Source organism: Oryza glaberrima, chromosome 2 (genome assembly GCF_000147395.1).
Source record: "Oryza glaberrima chromosome 2, OglaRS2, whole genome shotgun sequence".
In the NCBI taxonomy this organism is placed as follows: Eukaryota; Viridiplantae; Streptophyta; class Magnoliopsida; order Poales; family Poaceae; genus Oryza; species Oryza glaberrima.
Genome location: NC_068327.1, coordinates 11,465,957 through 11,491,550, shown reverse-complemented (window position 1 = coordinate 11,491,550; position 25,594 = coordinate 11,465,957). Strand labels below are relative to the sequence as shown.

At 41.0% G+C, this 25,594-nt stretch overlaps 3 protein-coding genes and 1 long non-coding RNA gene across 5 annotated transcripts; 1 reads left to right on the top strand and 3 right to left on the bottom strand.

Annotated features, from left to right (window-relative positions):
* The first annotated feature begins 1,690 nt into the window (after window positions 1-1,690).
* On the top strand, window positions 1,691-7,899 carry LOC127762271 (uncharacterized). Its single transcript, XR_008015487.1, has 3 exons — window positions 1,691-1,963; window positions 4,606-4,724; window positions 5,784-7,899. It is a non-coding gene; the product is annotated as an uncharacterized LOC127762271 (long non-coding RNA).
* On the bottom strand, window positions 2,196-9,349 carry LOC127762268 (uncharacterized). Its single transcript, XM_052286714.1, has 3 exons — window positions 8,163-9,349; window positions 4,792-5,775; window positions 2,196-3,784 (listed from the first exon to the last, which is right to left on the bottom strand). The coding sequence occupies exons 2-3, from the start codon at window positions 5,769-5,771 to the stop codon at window positions 2,872-2,874; spliced, it is 1,893 nt and encodes a 630-aa protein (XP_052142674.1). The 5' UTR covers window positions 5,772-5,775; window positions 8,163-9,349; the 3' UTR covers window positions 2,196-2,871.
* A 240-nt stretch (window positions 9,350-9,589) lies between these two features.
* LOC127762269 (reticulon-like protein B17) lies at window positions 9,590-14,063 on the bottom strand. Of its 2 annotated transcripts, none has more exons than XM_052286715.1 (8): window positions 13,380-14,063; window positions 13,065-13,218; window positions 12,881-12,955; window positions 12,651-12,795; window positions 12,495-12,564; window positions 12,345-12,410; window positions 12,141-12,263; window positions 9,590-10,185 (listed from the first exon to the last, which is right to left on the bottom strand). In XM_052286715.1, the coding sequence occupies exons 1-8, from the start codon at window positions 13,984-13,986 to the stop codon at window positions 10,070-10,072; spliced, it is 1,356 nt and encodes a 451-aa protein (XP_052142675.1). In that variant the 5' UTR covers window positions 13,987-14,063; the 3' UTR covers window positions 9,590-10,069. The 2 variants fall into 2 exon arrangements, with proteins under 2 accessions (XP_052142675.1, XP_052142676.1); XM_052286716.1 differs by having other exon boundaries at window positions 12,651-12,792; window positions 13,380-14,062.
* Window positions 14,064-20,755: 6,692 nt separating this feature from the next.
* Window positions 20,756-25,311, bottom strand: LOC127761539 (nicotianamine aminotransferase 1-like). Its single transcript, XM_052285847.1, has 7 exons — window positions 24,957-25,311; window positions 23,323-23,662; window positions 23,021-23,239; window positions 22,462-22,521; window positions 22,147-22,302; window positions 21,953-22,046; window positions 20,756-21,135 (listed from the first exon to the last, which is right to left on the bottom strand). The coding sequence occupies exons 1-7, from the start codon at window positions 25,283-25,285 to the stop codon at window positions 21,014-21,016; spliced, it is 1,320 nt and encodes a 439-aa protein (XP_052141807.1). The 5' UTR covers window positions 25,286-25,311; the 3' UTR covers window positions 20,756-21,013.
* Window positions 25,312-25,594: the final 283 nt, after the last annotated feature.

The window sequence follows — 25,594 nt, the reverse complement described above, 5'->3', positions numbered from 1 at the left end:
TTGTTCGGTTTTGGTTCCCACATAACTCTCTACGTCTCCCCCAACTCCTCATCTCCTCGACTTTCTCGTCTCCTCGCTGTTGCCTTGCCGCCGGCGTGCCGTGTGGCTGCGAGGAAGGCGGTGGCAGGGCTCCGGCGGAACCTACGACGGACAGGGGAGTCGGGTCTGGGGTTTGCCTCAGATTTGGTGGCACACCAACACGGGAGATGGCGGGGTCATGGGCGGCGGTGCGGGCCAGCACCTGGCCAAGCGTGGTAGCGGAGGTGGTCAGGAGAACAGCGTCGTGGCAGGTAGCGGTGAGCCATTGGCGGTGGCGTTTCTTCGGGAGGCGGTGGGCACTGCGGAGGACGCCGGCGGTGGGTGCGACGGAGGACTGTGGTGGCGGATGCAGCGGACGATGGCAACGACCTAAGCGTCGAAGGCCAGCCCTCGGCAGGGAGAAGGCGGATCCGACGGAGGTGGCTCCGTAAGTAGCAGCGACCCTAGGGGGGTGGCGGTGGCCTATGAGTCCGGGCAGAAGACCTCCTCAGCTGTGGCGGTGGCTGCCCCAGGGGCAGCATCGGCCCGGGACAGCGACGGCCTAAGTGCCGGTGCAAGGGTCTTGGCGAGGAGGGGGTAGATCAGACTGAGGCAGATCCCGTCGGTGGCGGAGTCTTGGGAGTCTGAGAGGCAGAGGAGGATTCAAATGTCGTCGGTGGCCCTATGGGTGGTGGAGGCCTTGGAATCCGGCGAAACAGAAGCGGATCCTTTCGGCTCGCGTTTGGTTGGCTAGTTCTGATTGGACGATGATGGATGAAGGTGCGCTTACCAGCGGAGCATGGCATCAATTCACTTGAAGCGGATGAATATGACATCAGCGGAGTTTTGCAACGACAACGCACTAGGGGCGATGGCAGCTAGACGACCTCCACTCGTCGAATTTGACCGTTTCAGTAGAGGATGTCAAGAAGCAGTGATGGGCTGAGATCGTAGGTTTTCCTTTTTTTTTTGTTGTGTGTTCTCCTCTTTATTGAGGTGTGAGTCTAAGTATTCTTGTATCATTTGGGCTATGTATATCCCTCGTGGATATAGAGGTCGGATTAATGAAAATCCATTATCTAAAAAAAACACATAACTTGGAGGGGTTAGCTTTTTTGCTTGGGACCACCTATACATTTGTCGACAAATTTTCTCTAAAAATTTTGACTTATGTAATTATAATACAATCGTAGTGTAATTACACTGTAACTTGTATGTAATTACACTGTAACTTGCAGGTAACTACAATGTAACTTGTATGTAAGTTTCACATAATTTTGAACCGTTAGATCTATTACAAGATTTGTTCTGGTGAGGAAGAAAAAAAAATCACAGCACACACATATATGAAAGGATTTGTTCCCACGAGCTCCATTTTATCGAAATAACATGTTACGGAGAGATTTTTGAAAGTTACATACAAGTTACATTATAGTTGCAGTATAATTACAAGTTACATTATAATTACACTATAATTATACTGTAATTATATCTGTCAAATTTTTGGAACAACAAATATATAGCAAAATTGTTTTGGTTTTGGTTTTCGTATGATGAAAACCTTTACAACCCGTTGTCTTATGAATTGAAGGCCCAGACTTGTAAAAAGGGTCTCTCCCATTCCCATGGGCCACGGCCCAATATAGGAGTCCCATCGCTCCACTCCTGGTGTACCCTACACGAATCCATACGCAAGCCCAAAATCCACAAAAAGAAGAGAGGGAATAGAACCAGAATGGGTTTCGATCCAGATCCTGTTTTTGCGGATCCTGCCGCCGCCGCAATGCCGGTCGGCGGTGGTGCCTGCTGCCCTCCTCCAATGCCGCCATTCCTCTCGCCGGCGCCTCTGCTTCTGGTGCCGGGCTGTCTTGTCCAGCGCCGATGCGGGCCTCTGCAGGCCCTCAACATTGGTCAGCCACAGCAGTCTCCGCCGGCAAAGTTCTTGGTACGGTGCTCTGCCCCGGTTCTCATTGTTTCCCTGTTTATGTCCGTTACCTTCTTTTTTTTACCGCATCACTGTATATTTGTTTTTTGTTTCTGAAACTGCAACATGACTTAATCTAGTTCCTGTGCTAGCAGCACATTTTAGTTTTGATCGTCTTTTTCTTGGTGCTAGCAGCACATTTTAGTTCAAGTTATTGCATGCCAATGAAATTAATACCAACTGATGTATAAGATTATATGCAAAACAACATATTATAAATATCAGAAAGGAAACAAGCCGGCATCAAATAGATGGGTGTGTATGTCTTAACTAAGTGACAACCAATCAGCAAGTAACCAATAATATATGTGTGTATATGTTCCAAACCTTCAATTGAACAACTGTATATGTATATATAGGCTGCACTTGTATAACTTCAGTTAGACCAAGTAACTCAGCACGATTGCTTGTTTAGGTCTCAGACAGCAGCCAGGAGAAATTACTACGTGTATATGCTCCCAGCTAAGATCAACAGCACAACAAAAATCTGCAGCAACCGGATCACTCTGACATCTGGTCAAAAGAACTGTATAACTTGATAATCGATTAGTAACAAAAGAGGACCCTGTTGTGGAAGATGGTAAACTTGTCTTAGCAGCAGAAAGGAGTAAAACCATCCATCCATGCATGCATCAACCACACACGACGAGAAGATAATTTAAGGCTTCGAAGAAACTGATCAGCCACCCAAGTAATCTTCTAAGCTCATGCCAAATTAATCTCCACTGGCATGGAACCGATCATTGTGCTTTCTTCTTGGGCGATGCATGAACAAAAAACAACCACCCTCCTGCTCAACATAGTTGCATCACCGCTCTTCTGTTTGTCTTGATTCACAGAGATGAGAGATGCACATTGGTCCAATTTGATCAGAACCATTTGATTTTCTTCCGTATAAAACAGCTGGTCACATTAAACACATTTTCTAAGGTTGATCCAAATAGACCATCAAGTTTCAAATCTCTCAACTGTTTTTTCTTCCAAAGCTCTTGCTGCATAGTTGGCAGCAACATTGGGAAGGTAGCCCACAAGATTAATTGAATGTCATCAGGAGTGTACCTTTTCCTGTTAGCTTTGCACTTATCCATGCCATGAAAAATTATATCCCTGTAGGAATTAAAAAAGTCAACGATTTCTTCCTTGGATCCATATTTCTCACACTTGAAATATTTCTTTAGCGGACGAAAGTTGTGCAGTTTGTCTCCCCAATCAAGTTTTTGCCAAGCATTGATGATGTCATTTTTGTATGTTGATTCATCACCTTTTAGCACAAACATGATGTGTCTATACATCCACAGGAAAAATGTTTCCCTGTTTCTTAGAGAGACTAGAGAAGCATGTATACAGATAAGATACTCCAGCTCCATACTAATAACCTTATCCGTGTTCATTAAGTTTAGGAGATGCATCACGTCTTCAGGTATATCCTCCTTTTTTTGCTTGAACACTATTTTCTCAATTATGTTTCGAGCATCCTTGTAGTTTTCAGATACCATAGAGTCGCTCTTGTCCTCAAGATAGCATTCTCTTAGTTGCACTGCCCCATCTTCTCTGATAAAAACATTTGATTCATCGAAATTCCGTGGACACTTTCCCCTTCTGTGCAGGAAGTATAGTTCTTTGAGTAGTGATCTGATGACAAATTTGGCTTCCTCAGACATGAGGCGACGTACCCTTTGACATGTTGGACCAACAAGCATAACTTGTATATGCATATATTCGACAAATGGCTTAAATTCCAGATTCTGTATGTTCTCGACGTAACTGATATGATGCATGTTTCTGTTTAAGTACAAAAGGAGCAACAGTCAATTAAATATCAGGAGTTTACAAAAAATACATAGGAATTGTACATGTAATGTACATCTAGTAACTTTTATTACCACAGAAATACAAATTACAGTGAAAGAAAAGGAAATTGATGGCAACACTGCTACTCCATTACTAATATGAAAACTGAAAAGAGAGTTGCATTTGATACACACTAGTCTATCTGATCATTACGCACACAATGAATTCCTAGAGCTGGCATGAAGTTCATCGAATTTTGTCATAAATATTTCATGAATATCAAATATGTTCACCCCTATCTCTAGAAACCTTTTTCTAAGAACTTTTCTAGTAAATTTAAAAATTATTTGCCATTAAATTTCCTTCCATGCAAATACACTGTTTTATTTGTAGTGCTATGTAGCTATAGTTTGGGACCGAGGTAGCATAAAGGAGGGAAGGTATGGAGAATAGCTCAGTTTGGTCCGTAATATTAAAATTAAGTGAAAATTTGAAGAATCAGTATACATAATGAAACATCAGTACAAAATTATGACTCGATAAAATTAATGGAACCAAACTTTTTTTATTGCATAGAAGATGTCCATGCACACATTACACACACATCTGCAGATGTAACACAAGCTCAACAAATGGAGCCATTGAGCCAAAGGATCGAGCATGCTTGGGAGAGCTTTTTGTTTTTGATTAAAAGTCGCATCTAGGGGATTTTTAGTTGTAGCTAGCTACACAAGCGGTTCTGGCTTGTAAGCTGTTACATGAAGGGCTCCATCAATCGTTCACTAAATCTGTGTGTAAATGTGGAACCACAGGAGTCCAGGACATGAACCACATCAAGGTGCTTCCCTGATGACCAAATTGACTGCAGTAAAACATCCAATTGTATTGCCGCGACGTAATTGAGGCAGTTACACAGCTAAACTGCCAGAAGGTACTACTACTACTCGATCATTTAGGTCACAATATATAGTGAATTAAAAATAAAGGGTAGGAGTTACCGAAACTGGAACACGGGTCCATTTTTCTTCATGTCTTGATTCGCAGAAATATGCCTTGATCCAACTTGAAAGGAGAAAATGTTGCTTTTGTTGCAATTTGTAACAGCTGGAGGATCCATGCTCACACCAAACTCATTGTCTAAGTTTGATCCAAATAGACTATCAAGTTGCAAATCTCCCAACCGTTTATTTTGCCAAAGTTGTTCTTGCATCCATGGCAGAAAAAATGGGAAGGTAATCAATAGGATTTGTTGAATGTCACCTGCAGTGTACCTTCTCGTTCCCTTGACATATTTCTCCATGAAATGGGCAAGTGCATTCCTGTATGACTTTGGAAAGCCATCGGTTCCTTTCACCACATCTTTTCTGCACCCAAACAACTCCATGCGGAGATCATTCCATTTCAGTTTCTCGTACCAATAAGATTCATATGGTATATCCCATGTTGGTAAAGGTGCCATAAACTTGATGTGTCTATACATCCACAGGAAAAATGTTTCCCTGTTCCTTAGAGGGACCAGAGAAGCATGTGTACAGATGAGATACTCCAACTCCATACTAATAACGTTATCACGATTATTCATCAACTCTAGGAGATGCTTCACATCTTTAGGTATATCCTTCTTGTGTTGTTGGAATACTTTTACCACAATTACTTTGTGAGCATCTTGGTAGTTTTCAAATACCTTGAAGTCGTTTCTGTCATCAAGATTACATCCCCTTAATTGCGCTATCCCATCTACTCTGATAAAAACATTTGATTCATCAAAATGTCGTGGGCACTTTCTCATTTTGTGGAGGAAATATAGCTCTATGATAATTGCTCTGATGACAAGCCTGGCTTCGTCAGTCAGGATGAGATTTGCCCTTTTAGAACCAACAATAGCTTTGTTGACCATAATTGGTGTTTCCTTGATATATTGGGTGAGTGGCTTGAACTGCTCATCGCGCACATACTTCTCATAATTGACTTGATGCATTTTGCTGTTTAGGTACAAAAAGGAGTACATGTGACTTCTATCAAGAATCTAGAAAGAACACATATGAGCACTACATGTTGTAAATCTTTAGAAGCATTTGTGTCCTGATGACAATAAGAAATGGATTGATGAGCAATTATAAACTCTTCATTACAAAGACTCATTAGAAATGGACATACTGAGACATCCTATACTAAGTAATGGCTAAAGTTAAAATTAGAGGGATTACTTTTCGAGAAAAAATCTTATATGCCATTGAAAGTTCACTGATTTCCTTATATGCCATCATAAATTAGCTATTCCTTTATATGCAATCAAATGTAATTTACGGTCCCTTATATGCCATCCACGTCAATGAAGAGTAAAAACAGTCAGTTTTCTTTTCTTCGAAAAATCACATAATTACCCCTGGAATGCCTTTCCTGCTATATATAGTATAGGAGTATAAAGCAGGAACAGAATGAGTTGTGGTTGTAACTGTGACCGTAATAGCAGTGACTACTATTAGCAGTCAACCATTCAACACACAACCAACGGCTGGATCAAAAGTTTTTTTTTTTCTTTGTTTCATTTTTTGTAACTAGTTTGCACATTATGCATAGAAATAGTTCATGATATTTTTGTAAGTGGGATTAAGAATAATTATTACTTAGTTATATCCTGTGTCACGCATTTAGTTTATAGAAAAAGAAACAATTTCTCGACTTGGCAAACTGATTATATAGTTAATTTAATCACAAAAAGAATATTTTATGTTTAACTAAAGAATTAGTTGTATTTTTAATTAGTAATTTCAATGAACTGACATTACTTGATTAACAAGAAGACATAGGGGCTGTTTGGATGGATGCCACATGATACGCACCTCATGTTAGTCACGCCACAATTGCTTAGCCCTTGTTTGTTTCGTTTCCATAGTTTAGCCTGCCAAAGAAAGGCAGCTCCCTGCTACTTTGCTACACATTTTTGAGCCAAAGCTATGGCGAGGATTTCGTTCACCACACTTGGTAGGTGCTAACTTGAGGTGTGGCAAGTTGAAACACCCAACCAAGCAGGCCCATGCATCAGCCTTTTTTTATTGGTAAAGAAAATTGAGGCAGGGAAGGGCAATCAGTTCTAGACAATTACTCGCCTTCCTATCTAGCCATGTTCAGAAGAAAGGTGGAGTAGCATAGGAACACCAATATTATTAATGAGATTAACAAATAGATAATGGGGGAGACAGTGCATAAAAAAGAAGGTAGGAGGAAGCTAAGAGCAATTTTGTAGTTTACATGCTAACTAAAATGGTATGATGATGTGGATGGGTATATGAGGGAGGGAAAATTCCATTTAGTGGCATATGTGGGAATAGCAAATTTTTAGTGACATGAGTAAACTGATAAATTATTAATGGTATGTAAGGAATTAGTAGTTTGTATCTCATTATATTGTTGAAGTACACAGACAAAAGTTACGCAAAGACCCCCATAAAACAACCCTTTAATAATTAACATACACATACAACACATAAAAGACAACGATAAACCTATGCATTGATTTGGACATCAAACTGTGTTCGGTAAAGACAAAGTGCCCATAACTCTCTCATCATACTCCATATGAAGATACTACTAGCTTACTCATTGATCAGACTGACTTGTGTACAACTAAACATCCAAATGCATAGGTTACCACATTATAATCAAGAAATTAATTCGAGATAAAGTGTTACAAATAGGTCATTTTAGGATGGCACACTAGGTAGATTGAGACTGAACATGCGAGAATGCTCAAACTAAGAGAATCATCAAGATGGTGTAGTGGAAATTGAAGGGGCAGGATTATTGATCAACTCAATCATGCATTATACTAGTACTAGTTTTTTTTTCCCTGTTACAGGGAAGCCGCACATAGGAGTGCACCAAAGTTTAACCCATGCATTCCATATGCATATTTTTAGCCTAACATCGAAATGCACTCTTTTAATCTTAATAACATATAATCAAGAGGACAAAAAGCTAAATGATGAATCAGTTCTCTTGTCACAAATTCTAAAAATCACACAACGTAATTGATTCGTGGGCATCATGTTTGGTACTTCGATTGAAGGAACTTATGCATCACGTTAAATTCTAGGCAGGGGCCAAAAAAGGAATCATCACTCAACCAATCTGCCGTCGCCATCTGTCTTCGCCAGAAAAAAAAACAGAAAAAACAAAAAAGAGAGAGGGGGGACAGACGCAGATGGCATTGAATTGCAAGCATTTTGGTTTTGGAGAGATCCTCGGAAACCGCTAGGATTCGTAGGGAAGTCCTACTCACGTGGAGCATCACCCCCAAGTACACCGAGCAAAAACGAGATGAGCATAGTTAAGCAGGTAATTAAGCAAGAATAAATTTGGTGCACACCTCAGAATCGGACGCACGAGCTGGCGCCGCTCGATCCGGCCGGCGTGAACCTCCGGCGAACGAACTCCCAGATTGCGGCGGCGGCGGTGGCGGTGGCCAAGACAGAGTAGATTCTGCAGTCATCCACTGACAGTGGGACCAGTATCGGGCGGACGGGGGCGTGTTCGACTGGTGGGGACGCAGCGCCATTTGGCTGCCACGTGCCACTCCCCAGCAGTAAAAGCGCCATGTCGGAAAAAAAAGAGAGGAAAAATCGAGTAAGTAATAAATAATATAATAGTATAATAATTGTTAAGAACGAGAAACGAATTAAGGGTACGGAGAAGAAGATAGAGGCGCAGCTGAACTAGCTAGTGGGGGGCCGGGGGGCACACGGCGAGGCCCCGCCGCCGCTGGCCGGTGGCATCAGGATGGGAGGAGCCTGGCGGGAAGGAGGATGGATGCGGCGCGGGCTAGCCAGGCCTTTCCCCGTCGGAGTCGATCAGGGCGCCGCCGATGGCGTTCGCGACCGCGGCGCCGCTGGTGGCGACGCGGGCGGCTGCTCCAGCCGCCGTCGATCGGGGTGACGGAGCCGAGGAACGGAGAAGCTCGATCCGCCGCCGCCATGTGACTGCTCACTGCTGCTTTGCAGTTGCAGCATCAGACTTGGGGCTGGGCTGGGGGTGAGCTCTGCCTCGAGGAGTCGAGGATGCTTAATGCTTTTGCTCTTTCAATGCCTCCCCCATCGCCTTCTCCTCATTATCCTAATCTTTGTACTGATCCCGAGCAGTTACACCTAATCATAATATAAGTTGACCCTTTCAGAGTCGTCTACTGGAGTAAACCACATCGCAATCCGCTGCAACTACATTCCAGGATTTATTTCTTTTTTAATGAAGAAGAACGCGCCTTATTCCCAGCACATGATGATTGAGAGGGCACTAGTTTTTGAATTAGCTTCCCATGCATTATATGCAATGCACTGTTTTATGTTTGATTCGTCACATTCACGCTACGACTTGAAACAGAATTTTCGGGAAAAAAAAAGGGGTGTTCTGGTGTTTTAAATTTTCAAAGTATGTCCTCATGTTTGGGTGTTTACGTGCAGCCAATAGCAAAAATTCTACTAGTTGAATCTAGGCCGGCCCTGTTTAGTTACCAAAAACTTTTCGTAAAAAACATCACATCGAATCTTTAGACACATGTATGAAATATTAAATATAGATCAAAAGAAAAATTAATTACACAGTTTGTATGTAAATCGCGAGACGAATCTTTTGAGCCTAATTAATCCACGATTAGCCATAAATGCTATAATAACCCACATGTGCTAATGACGGCTTAATTAGGCTCAAAAGATTTGTCTCGCGGTTTCCAGACGAGTTATGAAATTAGTCTTTTTATTCGTGTCCGAAAACCCCTTCCGACATCCGGTCAAACGTCCAATGTGACAAAAAAAAAATTTTCATTTCACCAACTAAAATGGTTGCAAAAAAGGTAATTATTATGACTGGGAGAGCTAAATCATGAGCAGAACAAGAGCAGGACATCACTTTTCTGGCATACATTAGCAAAGTGCTCTGCCTTTCCGGCCATCTCGTTTCAAAAACTCACACGAGCAACCACACGTCCACACAATCTGTGGCACAGTTATTCAAACCAACCTGAATTAAGCCATACAAACTCTTGACATTTATTTACTAGTGTAAACCAGAGTCAATCAGCATACAACAGTCATTGCGCTGACGCTCTGCTATAGTAGAGAAGCATCCGTTAGACCTGACATGTTCTTACAGTACACATCCAAGATAGTAGTAGTACTCCATAACCACTAGATGTGGAAAAGCAGAAACATTGGTTTCTCTTCATAGAATGTGAGAAACACCACAAGCTTCTTCAGGTAAAGAATTGCTGACATGGCACACCATTTAGTCTTCAATCTCCATTTTCTGTTCTTGTTCATCCTGACAGCTTTCAACTCCTGTATCCACCACAGCTTTGCGATACTTCTGATTATACCTCAGGATTACTACCGAAATGAAGGCTGCACATAAAGAGAGAGAGATGTTAATCTAATTTGACATTTAAATTTGAAAAGGCATGTTTGTGCATGTCTTGAACTGAGGTGCTTCAAATCATAATGAAAACTAAAAGGAATCTTCTAAGCATGAGTAAGGCTGAGTTCACAAGCCAAGGTTCCCAACCTCCACTCCCTCGTCCCTAACTATTAAACGGTGCGTTTTTCGAAAAAAAAAACTACAAGAAAGTTACTGCAAACAATCATATTAATCCGTTTTTCAATTTTTTAGCTAATACTTAATCAATCATGCGCTAATAAGCAATCCCGTTTTCCATGCACGGGGGAGAGGTTCCCCAACTCTCCTCCCGAACACAGCCTAAATTGTCAAATAAGACTATGGGTGTGTTCGGTGGTGGGTGTTGGGAACCTATCACCCACGCACGGAAAACGGAACAGTCAATTAGCACGTGATTAATTAAGTATTAGTTAAATTTTTTTCAAAAATAGATCAATTTGATTTTTTTAAGCAACTTTCGAATATAAATTTTTTGCAAAAAACACACCGTTTAGCAGTTTGAAAAGCGTGCGTGCGGAAAACGAGAGAGAAGGGTTGGGAACAAGGGGTTGCAAACACAGCCTATAAGAGCAACTGTAATTCCAGCTCACGTTGATTTCAAGTGGTGCAAATAAAAGAGTAGAGGGCTATTATTTTTCTCAAAAGCAGACAGTTTTTCATCAAAAAATTTGGAGATAACACCAAATCCTTCGAAAGACAATGTTTTTGTTATGACACACCATGAAGTACCTATTTCGAGAAAATTGACATTTTACCATCGTCAAAAAGGGGTTTCGCGCAAATACAACTATGCAGTTGGGATTCCCCGAAATATCATTCTCAATTGAGGGGCTTCGCCCATATGCCATTTTCTTCCAATTCTCTCTTTCCTCTCATCATTATTGACCAAAATGCCCCTAGTTGAATCAATTTAAGTATATAAAAAAATACATAGATTATAAAGTAAATACGCCAAAAACATTTTTACATGTTATTTTTTTCTCTACACCAGATTACATATTATGCAACTTACTATCTCCACAACATAAAGAAAAAGACACTCTCAACTGAAACTCTCAGTTTTCAGTGATATAAAAATTATTTTTATTTATGCTGTGGAGATAGTGTCTTATGCTCTGTAATTTAGTGTAAAGAAATATATATATTTGCTTTACTCTGCATGTCAAGATATTTGGGCGATATGTACTCTGTAATCTACATCTTTGCTTTACTTGAATTAATTCAACTAGGGGCATTTTGGTCAGCAAAGATAAGAGGAAAGAGAGAATTGGAAGAAAATGGTGTTTCGGCGAAGCTCCTCAATTGAGAATGGTATTTCAGCGAATCCCAACTGCATAGTGGTATTTGGGCGAAACCCTTTTTTGACAATGGTATTATGCCAATTTTCTCACCTATTTCTAGATATCAATGGTTCTTGCCTTCTTGGGTTCTTGGGTTCACACGGTTTAGGCTTCCAACACAACGTTTCTCCTTTGCCACTCTCTTATTGTATAGCTTAATTATAATTTATTGTAACAGTACACATGTTGACAGCCAGTCTTAGACAGCCAACATTGTTAATATGTAGGTGAAGTGCAACTTTTCAAAAATCTGTATTATCTATAGCGTTTCATAGACCAACACTTCAGGCGTCATATTGCTTGGTGAACCATTAATCTCAGTTCCACAATATCTTTTAATATGCAAACCACATTTTTTTCACTCACTAGATTCCTAGTTAGGTCATTAAAAATTGTCTCCTTTACATATTAAATGAACTTTTGTACTATTCCCCATGATGCAATCAAATACTGTATGGAAATACTTTTACCAACAACTACTAATGGTTAAGTAACATTTCCATGAAAAGTATAATATGGTTATAAAGTTATCCCAACTGTATGAACCATATCAGCATAAATACCTGCAATAATGCGCGTCTTCACACTGAACAAGTTCCAGCACATTGTCACTGCTGTGCCCGCAACGAGTTTCTTGCGGGGGCAAGACTTCCATGCTTCTAGAGCCCGATCTGTCAAATTCTCAACTAAAAAGAGAAGGGAGGATATTTAGTCCGGTACCTTGAACAAATTAACATACAGCATGAAAATACCTAAGTAAACAATACCTCTCTTATGAATTTGACTTGAATAGCAGCTATAAAGCTTTGGGAGTGTAAAGCTGGCGAAAAACGCTGCAAAGTTCAATTAACCAGAACATGCTTCAGCAGAGTAGTCATGCAAAACATTGATATTCTTCTTTGCGTATGTAATCGTACCTGTGGCCAGAATTCTCCATACTGTAACCAGACTACCGTATTTAGCACCAAACAGAAGAGCAGGTAATACCTAAGATTCGGCAACAATAGACTTCTGTATTACTCAGGGGAACCGTTTTTGTGCCAAGAATGTCATCAAATTCGGTACATGCTTACTTTGAGAGTCATCGATGGTTCACCAGAGAAGATCACTTGTGCAGTTGATATCATGGAGTTTGCAACTGGCAGCACGGCTCGTGCAGCACGAAGCACATCATCTTCAGTCAATCTGAAGCTCCTTCCCCTCTCTACCTGCTGCCTGCTGCAGATGAGAACTCAGATTGATTGTCTTGATTGAAATGGGCTAACAAACAGATTGCCACTGGCTCATACTGTCATATTCATACCTCTGAGGAATGGAATCTTTGAAGAAGGCTAAGCCCAAGACCATCACACCCATGTGACAAAGTGCCGAGATTGGGCTGCAGATCATCACCCGAAACCCGAAATTCAGTAACAGTACATGATCAAAAGAACGAAATGAACTGCAAAGCAGGAAATTCAGGTAAAAGGGGATCAGATTGCGCAAACCTGAAGGTGATCTCCCTTGAAAAGGAGCAGGAGAAGAAGAACATGGATCCCAACCCAAACCAGAGTGCCGATTTTGCCACATTCTTCCACATCACCAAGTCGACGATCCTTTCCCAGAGATCTTCCCACCCAGACTGTTCGAGAGCATCAGCACCTGCGCCACAAATCGAAGATCCGATTTGAGCGAACTCGAGGAGGCAATTCCCCAAACACAACGAGAGAAAGAGCAAAAGAGAGAATCTGGAGCAGTGTTTTTCTCGAAGCAAAAAATTAGCCCCAAAATAATCAGAACCAACAAGAGATGGTTTCCCTGACCTCGTATAGCATCGGTGCTAGCCAGCACCAAGGCCATGCTCGTGTCCTCCTTATCCGCCGCGGCCGCCGTTGCCACCTTGTCCGCGGCCGCAGGCGCGGCCTTGGTCGCCGCCGCCCGGGTGGACTTCCTCCTGCGTGCCCTCCGCGCGGCGTCGTCCTCCACCTCGATCTCCTTCTCCAGCCTCCGCCTCGCCCTCCGCCCGTTCCTCGGCGACGCCACCGCGGGCGCCGCGCACTGCTCCGCGGCCACGCGCCGCCTCCGCCTCGGCGGCGTCCCCGCCGCCGGCGCCGCCACCATCTCCAGGCTCTCGTCCAACCCAGCCCCGCGATGCCGCGACCGGTTGCGGCGCGCCGACCCGGGCGGCGGGGACATCAGGAGGAGCTCCTGCAGCGAGCACCCCGACAGCTGCAGCGGCGACGGCATGGGCGACGACCTCTGCGCCGCCGCCCCCGCCGCCGACGACTTCCGCGGCGGCGTCGCGACCTCCTCCACCGCCGCCGCAGCAGCAGCAGAAGGGGAGTGGTGGTACGGCGGCGCGGGGAGCCTCGCGGGCGGCGCCGGCGACGAGGCGTGGTCGTGGTCGTGGTCCATGGCCATGGCCGCCATGTGTTCGTCGATTTGCCTCGCCGCTTGCTTTGGTCGGCGTTGGATTTGGAAGGTGTATTTGGCGTATAGGAGAAGTTTGGGTTGGGGTTTAAGGAGGTGGGAGAAAGCGAGCGGGTGGGGGAGATTTTTTATGGGGCCCACGTGTCAGTGTGCGTACGTGCGGGAATATAGCCGTTGGGGAAACGGGACACGGCCACACGGGAAGCGGTGGTGCTTTTCCAGGTGTCAGAATGAATTGCGGTGATGTGGATGACAGGTGGGGTCATGTGGAGGACTGAGGAGTGGGTCCGGAAAGTCGGTGAGGGGGAGTTTGAACCGTTTCGGAGGGTGGAAGGGTGGTTGGTGAGGAACTGATGAGGATCGTTAACTCACACTCTCACAGTGTGGAGTGGTTGAAGGAAATAAAGCTCCATAGAGGAATTAAGAATGGTACTACTAGGCCTCCTTTTTATTACTAGCATATTTTTCACTCTGTTAAACTGTGCATTTCATACGTAAATTTATATAGAAATTACTATAAAATATTATATAAATATATTTTCAAGATAAAAATAATTAAAGTTTAATTAATTAATCATGTGTTGATTGTATTTTTGTTTTATGCAGCCATACTTAATCTTCATTTTAGCACTATCGAATGTAGCCTAAATTCTCAATCCGTTTTCCCGTTTGCTATTTAGCCTCACATCGTTTTGCTCTATGGCTAATAAGCCGTAAATTAAGCAAAGCAATTATAAATAACTAGCTGGGTGGCCCGCGCAATTGCGCGGCTAGCAACCAAACAATATTTTTCAGTATGATTTTATTTAAAATTTATTAAATAGCTGAAAGACCAGACATTATCATCCCCGTATTTCTAATTATATAATTTTTAAAAGTCGCCCTAGCTGCTACCCCTTACTTCTATCTTATCCTTCTTTATTTGCTAGCTCGATCTACCACTGTTTTTACTCATTCTCTTTGAAACCTTTAAAAATTGGATTTTAGTTTTTAGAGGTTATTGTCTCACTGGGTTTCGTTTTTATAATTTCTAAAAGTCTCGCAAACGCTGCCATTATACTTCTCTACGGCCCGTCCACTGTTTTTTTTCTTTATTATCATTGGGATTTTAAAAATCGAACATAACTATCATTCGAGTTCATTTTTTACTTTCTAAAAGTCCCACCAAACCGTCAGCGGCTTTGTTATTATACTCCTTTATGGCTCGCCTGTTGTCTCCCTTTTTTATTGTCATTGAGATTTTAAAATTAAACATGATTATCATTATTTTTTTTTTACTTTTTAGAAGTTCTGAACCTTAATTGGACCTTGTAGTTTTTAGAGTTTATTGTCTTGTTAGGTTTCATTTTTTGTAACTTTTAGAAGTCCCGTCAAACAATGCCAGTATACTCCTCTACGGCCCATCCGCCACCTACTCTTTATTGTCATTGGGTTTCTATAAATCGAACATAACTATCGTCGGAATTCATTTTTTTATTTTCTAGAGGTCCCGCTAACCGTCGGCGGCTCTGCAACTATACTCTTATACACCCCACCCGCTGCTTCTTCTTTTTATTGTTATTGAGATTTTAAAAATCGAATATGATTATAAATGGGGTTTATTTTTTTACTTTCTAGAAGTCCCGGCAATCGCCTTGCTCGTTTACTTCACGGCCTGCCTGCCGTCCCTCCTTTTAATCGTCATTAGAATTCTATTTGATGTTTTATTAACAATTTTTATATGTAGTATCAACCGCTATCACTCTATTTCTTTATAGGTCTGTTACTTAATTTATCTCGTTATGTGGTTTAGATGGTCTTTTCTTTCAATAGTCTTTATTTTTTATCACCAATTTTAGTTATTTATAAATTGTATTCCTAATTAAAATCTTTTTTCTTTTTATAATTTCAGAATTTATTTCTTAAAAATCTTTTTTCTTTTAATATTTTAATATTTTTATTTTTAAATTTCAGGTGTTTCAAAATTGTATTCCTACTTTGAACTCTCTTTTAATTTTCTAATTTTGGATATTATTATATTTTTTATTCTGAATTTTAATTAATCTTGTATTGGGTTCTTATATGGATTCTTCTTTCAATATTTCTTATTTTTAATTCCAAATTTCAGTTAATTTTAAACTGTATTGCTACTTGAACTCTTCTTTTCTTTTTGCTGATTTCAGATTTTATTTTTATTTTTATTTCGAATATTAATTAATCTCGTATTGGGTTCTTATACGGATTCTTCTCTCAATATTCCTTATTTTTAATTCCAAAATTCAGTTATTTTAAATTGTATTTCTACTTGGACTCTCTTTTTCTTTTCTAATTTCAGATTTTATTTTATTTTTATTCTAGATTTTGATTAATCTCGTATTAGGTTCTTATACGGACTCTTCTTTCCATATTGCTTATTTTTAATTCCGAATTTCAGATATTTTTAAACTGTATTTCTATTTGGACACTCTTTTTCTTTTTCTCTGATTAATGTGGGAATTTCTAGCCCCACAGCGAACGTGGTGCCTCCTTTCAAAGTTGTTTTAATAATATAATAGATTTATGAGTAAAACTTACATATTTACATTTGTATGATTTATAAGAGTTAATGTTAAAACAAAACTACACTAAAACTTAAAATCAAGTTTAAAATTTAAATTTGGCAATAGCTGATAGACCAATAAACAAATGACGTAGGTGTCAGATAAAGTTGATTGCCGATGTCTATTATACATTAAGTGAAATGTTTGTTTTAGAGCAGGTAAAGGAATAAGTTCACCGGAGGTCCCTCGATATAACAGCGAGATTTTTTTGAGGTCCCTCTACCACAAAACCAGAAATGTTCACCCCTAAACTCACTCAAACCGTGCAAGGGAGGTCACGCCCGATTTTACTAACGTGGCATCCTAATCAGCAAAAATTAAAAAAAATAAATATATGGGACCCACATGTAAGCGAGAGAAAATGGTGTAGGCCCCAGAACTCTGCTTTCTTGCCTTTCTTTTTCTCTTCTCTTCTCTCCTCTCGAGCAGGCACGGCGGCAGACTTGGCGTGAGGCGGCCGGCATCGGAGCAGGGGCGGCGGCAGCAGGAGAGGGGGAGAGAGACGGCCGGCGCGATGGCGAGCTCGGCGGCGGAGAGTAGCGGCGTGCGGCGCGGCGGCGAGGGAGAGGAGCGGCAGGAGAGGGGCGCCGGCGGTAGCAGCTGGCAGCGGCGCAGCGCGCCTTCTGCCTGCCGCTCACGGGGCGCGTCCTTGCCGCCGCGGGGACCGGGAACACCACGCGGAGGCAAGTGCTCCAGGCGCTCGGCTGCAGCTGGCTGCGGCAGGGGCGGCGCGGCAGACGTGGCCAACGTGGGGGCTGCGGCTGGCGGCGTCCGTGGCAGGGAGCGCCGCGGGCGACGAGGCGGCCGTCCGCGCCGCGTCCGACGGCGACGCCATGCGCTTGTAGAAACGGGTGATGGAGGAGCGGCGGGCCGTGCACCTCGACCACGCGCCGGTCAACGACGCAGCAGCCTACCTCGATGAGGACACGCTCCTCGTCGCCGCGCGGGAGAGGCCCGGCGGGCGCGACGGCGGCGTGGCTGTCTTCTCCGCGCTCACCGGCGACCTGCGCCATCGCTTCCGCGTCGCGCACGACCGTCACGTCAGGTCCTTCACCCCCGGGGCTCTCGCCTTCGACAACCGGTCCTGGTCGGGCTCGAGCAGCTGCGCGACCTCTCGACGCATCTACCGCACCTGCACCTCCGTCACTGTTAGCCCTTGCAAGCACGCGCCGTCGCCGCGCACACAAACGCGCGCGGAGAGTTAGCGAGGACGAGATGATCTCGGGCAGGCAGACAGGCGGGCAAACTGACCACTTGTCGGGCTTGAAGCCCATGTGCAAGACGGCGGACAGCTTCACCTTGCTCCTGTGCATCTCCGCGCGCTCGACGACGCAGACAAGCTCCAGTGGCTCGACGGCACGAGCACGCTCATGGCGGCGACCATGTTCCCACGGACAGACTCCTTCATCAGCCTGCTGTTAATGCAAGAAACACATACTGGCCTAGGAGATCTGTTTAACTCCAGTGCAGATCCTAAATCTTGCTTTCAGTTTAAAGGCATGCTAGTTGATTTGATCATACAATTAACAAGAAAGAAAAACAAGAAAACAAGGTTAAATCCATAAACGATAGCCGATCGGCTAAAGACCGATGACATATCCTTAATCATTGAGCCAATGTTATTTGCATTAGATTGGCAATGAAGAATAAAACAATATAAAGTTAAATCTACTCGATCGGCTGTAGATATTAATAATATATAATCTACTTCTAGAAGTATATTTAAGCCAAATGATTGGGATAGATCGGACAGCAAGCCGAAACAGTATAAATCACTTATGCTTAAAAGTACTTTAAGACGAAGATCATATATATATTTAGCATAGCTGATGAAACAGATTTAACACGTATTGGCTAGTACTCCGATACTACTCTATATTAGGATATTAAAAACAGATAGACTATACCAGACAATAGGCCTAATAATATAAATGGCAAATTTAGCATATTGAGTAGACATGTGAAGAGCAAAGTAGCTAAATCAGGTAAGATCGGTTGAAACTCCGATACTATCTCTATTGATAATCATAAAACAAGTTAGATATTATAGCTATAGATATTACTTAATAGGTCAAACTCAATCGATGCAGCATTAAGCATAGGGATAAATATAAGATCTAAACAAGTTGATGAAAACCTCTACGAGATGGTAAATATACTATATAATCTAGATCAACGTTGCTGTCTAACCCCATCAGTTGCCTTCTAACCGCAGATGTTAACCGATTTAGTGTTAGACAACGATATAGATAGAAATTATATAGCATATACGATAACTCGACGATTTACATAACCAAGATTAGAGTGTCATAAAGATGTAAGCACTAATCCCGAGAATGCAAGCCGCCATGACAAGTTTTACCTCTTGTTGAAGATCGAAACCGATGCAGCTCAACCCAAAAGCAAGAACTCATTGAAACAATGAAAATAGAAAAGGGTGGCGATGCGCCAAAAGTGTTATTGAACTGTCGTTGTTAATTACATGGGATCGGGTTATATTTATACCCGAGATACATGACAGGTCCTTGTCGGACACGACTCTTATCTCCAACAAACTCTAAGACACGAACAAACTGTAGGATCGAGATGTCGACTAGAGGGGAGGGGTGAATAGGCGATTTAAAAACTAAATGACACGTAATCAAAACTAACCTAAGTTACTAGGCTCAGTGAGGGTTAAGTCTAACTAAGCAACTAAGTTATGTTTTGCAAACCTAAGGTGATAGTGGCTCAATTAATTCTCTAGGAAAGTAAATCACACTCCTATGTCAAAGTTTTGCAATCCTAGGGTGATATGATATCAAGAATGTCTCTAGGAATATAAATTACACAAATATAAATGCGACAATCAAATGAGACAAGGAGATAAGAGATCCCTCCACAAATTGGTTGTTGTTCTAATTTAAACGAAGGCCCGGTTTAGATGGCAAAATTTTTTGTTTTGGGGTGTTATATCGGATATACGGACACATATTTGAAGTATTAAACGTTGTCTAATAACAAAACAAATTACAGATTCCACCAGTAAACCGCGAGACGAATTTATTAAGCCTAATTAATCCGTCATTAGCAAATATTTACTGTAACACCACATTGTTAAATCATGGCACAATTAGGCTTAAAAGATTCGTCTCGCAATTTACACGCAAACCGTGTAATTAGTTTTCTTTCCACATTTAATACTCCATGCATGTGTCCAAATATTCGATGTGATGGGTGAAAAGTATTTGTTTTGGAAACTAAACAGGGTCGAAGTTTCAGCTTGTTTCTAGTTTCCACTTAGTCCTAGTTCTTTTTCTCAACTCCAAACTTCAAATTTATAATAGTTAATACTTAATTAAATGATGTGTTTTTTTAAAAAAAGTATATAGAAGTTGTTTAAGAAAAACAAATAAATGCAACTTTCAAATTTATAATAGTTAATACTTAATTAATCATGTGGTAATGAAATTTCTTGTTTTGCGTGCAACGAAAATCTGTCTCCCCAACACCACGTGGAACGGAGCCTTAAGACTACGAGTTGGAAAATTTCGCATTGTAGTTCCAAGTTAAATTTAACATATACTCTACTGCTATATAGTTAAATATTAGAATGTTTTAACCATCAACCACTATAAACTCATATAGTTTAACACCATAAAATTTTTATTTTTTCCACTATGATAAATACTTTTATAATATATAATCCACATCTTGTTTCATTATAGGGATTTCCAAAAATTAAGAGTAAATTTCACAAAAACTAAATGTACTTTTACCAAAATATCACAAAACTACAAATTTAAGATGAAATATCATAAAAATATAGGTTTAGGAATAAAATGATGACAAATTACATCTTCTGCATGACTACACCAAGTTAAGTACAAAACTACAATATTTATAACTCTAACATAATAGCAGTGACATGAATTCAACTGTAAAATATACAGTTTTGTAATAACTTGAGTATTAAATCTACAGTACGTTTTATGATACTTGGCCTTATATCTATAGTTTTATGATAAATCTTGTGTTAAATCTGTAGTTTTACGATATTTTGATCTAAGTACTTATAGTTTTGTGAAATTTACTCAAAAACTAACTTTTAAAGATAGACATAATGAAAAAAAAAACCATAAGTAACTAATTTGAATTGGTTTGCTCAAATCATATGCACATGCGCACACACCCATATAGTCCTACACAAATGTGTCGTATACAGGCTGACGTATTCAAATCAACTGTAACCAAGAATGACTTACAGTTATAGATTACAGCATTTCCCGACAATTAATACACAAATACAAGATAGGCTTGAGTTCACCTGCCGGAAGAATACGATACATGTTTGCCAAGGTAAATGATCATCTTGGTCACAGCAACAGATTATTAAGAACAACATTTGGGTGACCCAACGCGTAGTTGTCGATGCACCACAATAATGAAATAGCTCAACACCCTTGTGCTTAGTTTTCCAGTTTGCCATGCCTCTGGCAGAAAGATTTTATCCTTTCAAAGGCATCCACAAGAGATGGTATATCGATGGCGAAAGTGATGCGAACCCAATTCTTCAATCCTAATGCACTCCCTGTAAAATATATATTTTTTTCTCCTGAGAAATACTCATGTGCATTGGGGCAGAATTGAGTAGCCAAGAACAAGAAAAGGCGTGCCATCTGGACAAATTAAACTCCTTTTCACGCTGTGTCTTATCTTTTATTTTCGGCAATATGAAAAAGGTTTGTGTATTGTTGCATTAAGAGAAGTAAAGTTCAGTACAAATAAATACAACAGAGGTAAATGTTAGCCTAATTCTTGCAAGTCTCTTAACCTTTATTTGTGTTGCCTTTCCATGTGAGGTTGCAGAATATACCTACTAGTGTACTACACATTATCATTAGGAAATTGGTGAATGGTGAAATTGCATTCTAATTAACATTGTTTATTATACTTACACTATATGTTAAAGCAATGACAAAATGGCTGAGATATAACAGGAAGGCATGCCATATGATAATCAAGTTCAAGACAATGTTTGAAACGCAAAGGCTGCTATGAAAAAAAAAACAATGCAACTGTGTCTCGCAATTTACCATGATGTCTCTGTTATAATAATGGAAGAAGCATAATGAAACTAATTAGATGCTCAATTCGTTTCGCATTAGGGTCCTCTTGTGGAGTTGTTGCTAACAATATGACTCCATTGCAGACATTAATGTGTAGTTGTTCCAGTGTATTTCCACTATGTATCCATAAAATTCTTAAAACAGGTTGACACGTTGAGTGGCTGTAGTACAGTATTTCTGTGCACATAGTGGATTTTGATTTATATTGCTAAATGGAAGTAATAATGGTCGTCCTGTTTTTTTACCATACAAGAGGTTGAACATTTATGGAATTTGTACCTGGCAAAACTATCACAGACTCCTCTTTTGCCAACCTGCAGCAGAAGTCCATATCATCATGGAAGCCATCCAAGTAAGAGAGATCCAATTTTACCTGAAAAATAAAGGATAGACATGAATTAGATGATGATTGAGATTAGGATACAAAACTGAGCCAGTTCATCCAGAGCATGTTAGCCTGTGCTTTTTCTTACCATCACAAACATTGATCCCTCTGGCTTGTGTGGACATGTAATGCCCTTGATGTCCTTTATTTTATCATAACATAAATCCGCTGCGTTCCTTAATTGATCGAGAATTTTGTTGAAGTAATCTTCTTTTGTGTTGGCTATAATTTGAGGGATTGCTCCCTGTGAATAAAAATATTAGAATGTAACACACTTTCTGAAAAATTATGTTGCCATGCATGTGCATGCTTGTTAGAGAGTTTGTGTCCAGAAAAAGAGGAATATGTCTGTAAATCATATTGCCATAAATGATGGATGTGAAAATAAGAAAGGCACATATACCTGAACAAATGTTGCAGGATCAGTTGAGATGTTAATATAGTTCTCAATTGATTGGTTAACCTGTCATGAAACATTTTAGATAAGAAATCCAATTGCCAGTGCAATATAATTATTATCCTTTTTTTGCGAGGAATATAATGACAAAATATCCCCTTCAAAATGTAATTGAATGCACATGTAGCAACTAAAAAGAAAAGGAAGGGAAAGATCTGGGCAGCATACAAAAATACTATCAGCCACTGCAAAATGGTGCACTAACACATTATTCTAGATTCTATGCTACCAACGCAAATTAACCAAGTATTTCTAAGAAGAAATTATGAGGCTAGACAAATGTAAAAAACCTAGCCAGGTGTGCTTATTTGCTAAACTGTTTTGGAGCCTGGAATCAAAGAGGCATCAAATTGATCTGCACTTCTGCAGTTTACCCTTAGGCAGAATGTGCAGCTTTGTTAGGCAAATTTACGAGCACAATACAACTTCGTGAACCAACAGTGAACCTAGTCATGGATCAAAACAAGATATGCATTGGATGTTGGAACACAGATCGAGAGTTAACCTTGGCTTCCTTTAAAATGCCATTTGGATCACATGTTGCTATCCAACCAAGTCGCCAACCAGGTACAAGCCATCTTTTTGAAATAGATCCCAAGGTGATCACTGGGACGGTCTTCCCAAAAACACCAATAGGTATAAAAGGATTATTCCCAAATGCCAAATGGTCATATACCTCATCAGCAATTATCAGCAAACCAAGTTTCCTGGCGGTCTCAGCAATCTGTTTGTTAAAAGCACATAAATGGCAAATTGCATCACACAACAAAATACCCAGTACCTTACTTGTCCAAGAAATATACTCACTTTTGCCAAATGATCATACGAATACACGCTTCCACAAGGGTTACTGGGATTGATCACGACAATTGCAGCAGTGTTCTCATCAGCAATAGCTTGCACACCCTCTAGGTCTACCTCCCAGCCTCTCTCTGGAATGAGATCGAAATGTCGAACCTCTAGATTGCTGAATGTAGTCCGTGATTCATACAATGGAAAGCCGGGTTTGGGAAGTAAGATGTTGGATCCAGGCTGAGCCAAAACAGAGATCATGACTTCAATCGCTTGGACACATCCGGAGGTCAGGTAAATATCATTTGCCGAAAGCTCATATGGAAGATCTCGAGATAGGTATTCTGCAATAGCACTAAAGTTTAAACAGGTAAATATGAGAGATACACACAATTCAAGATTGGAATCTTTGGGAAAATATCATGCAGTATTGACAAGCAGGAATTTTTTAAAAAATGGTATTGCAAGTAAGAGAAGCTAAAATATTTTACAGATGGGTGTTTTTACAAGAAATGCACAGAGAATTGTTTTTATTTAGTTAAGAACAATATGACCATCACCACAAGAAAATAAGAGAGAAGGATATGGACATGCATTCCTAAGTTGGTAAATTGTACTACTATATGGATATAAGAAACAATTAGAACACTGCAGATCCTTTTCTTTTTCCTTTGAAATTTTCTGAAATATTGTTCCACACTCTAAACATGCCGATTTAATTTTTGTTAGTAATTTAGTGCAACAAAACATCACCAAATTCCCCTTTCTTTCCTCATCAAAATGTTAGGAGTCAAAGCATATCTACATCCATAGAAAAGAGATAAGAATGACAAAAATGGAATCCTATTCCTACATTTGCTTTTAGTAAAAATATTATTATTATAAAAAGGAATCAAATTTCCAGCTCCATATTGAACCATTCTCCATTAAATTTACCTCGCAGGTAAATTTCAAAGTTTCCAGCTTGGAAGGCTTGAGGCCCTGTTTGGTATCCCAGCAACTTGTCAAAAGTACCTTTTGTTTTTTTCCTATTCTTGAAATAGCATCTCCCTATGTACTCGAATATTTGTCCAAGTCAAGAAAGCACCGGTAAGGCACCAGATAAAATAAATGCTCAATCGGCCAGAAATTGTTTGGTGCCAGGGGAACCAGGGAATCCGGTGAATACACTGTGATGCCGGGTTTGAAAATTCCAAAATAAATCATGGATGTATCATAAATTTAATTTGACAGTCACCACAAACATTGAAGAACTGTTTCCTTTTCTATTTTTTTCTTCTTACAGGAAACAAGAGGTGAAAAAAAATATGTAATTACAACTTCGTCGTGCAACCAGTATGTGAATGAGGAGTACCAAACATATCTTCCATGGAAAAAAGAATTCAAACTAGAACCACCAAATAATTAAAGAGAGAAGAAAACAGGAACCAAATAACATAAGCTAAAACATCAAAGAGTTTCCTAACAAAAGAGCTAAAACATCAAACTACACATATTTTATGCAGTTAAATTTGTTGAAAATACTAAAAAATCCAAGTATGCAAAATGTTGCCCATAAAAATATTCAAATCTGTTTTTCTGATCAGTCACATACTAGAACATAAGCAGAGCACAGTGTGGCAGGGAGGGGGGGGGGGGGGGCAGCTCACCGGCGCGCCGAGAGGACGCCGACGGTTAGGGAGTAGCCGTTGTGCGCTCCGGAGCGGAGCGCGTCGACGACGGCGTCCTCGGCGGCGGGCGCGGTGCGGTAGCAGGCGGACGCGGTGGGGTCGCCGTTGCCGAGCCGCAGGACGGGGCGCGGCCCGCCGGCGGCGGCGGCGTCGACGGAGGAGTTGACGCGGTTGAGCACCGCGCGGATGCTCGTGAGGCCGGCGGCCGCCAGGGGCCCGCCCTGCGACGACGGCCGGGAGAAGCGCCACCGCGGCGCGGCCTCCGCCCCGTCGTCCCCGCGGCGCTTGCCGCCACCGACACCCTCCATTGTTAGCTCGATCGGATGCCGCTCTTCGAGCGGTTTATCCAAATTTGTTCGTTTCGAAGGTGAACAAAAATGGAAATATATTCTCCCCATATATCGGCGGTGCTGTACCCTGTACTGTACTGGCTGTGCATCGTCACAGATGTCACAATAATTATGGTGATATAGTATTTTTAATAGGAAGAGGTAGAACATCACGTATCACGTGAACGATTTGTTTAACATTATTGGTTCTAAAATATACTTCATCTGTTCAAAAAATAAGCAATTTATATTTTGTATCGGTACTGCTTGTCCGGTTGTTCTATCCAT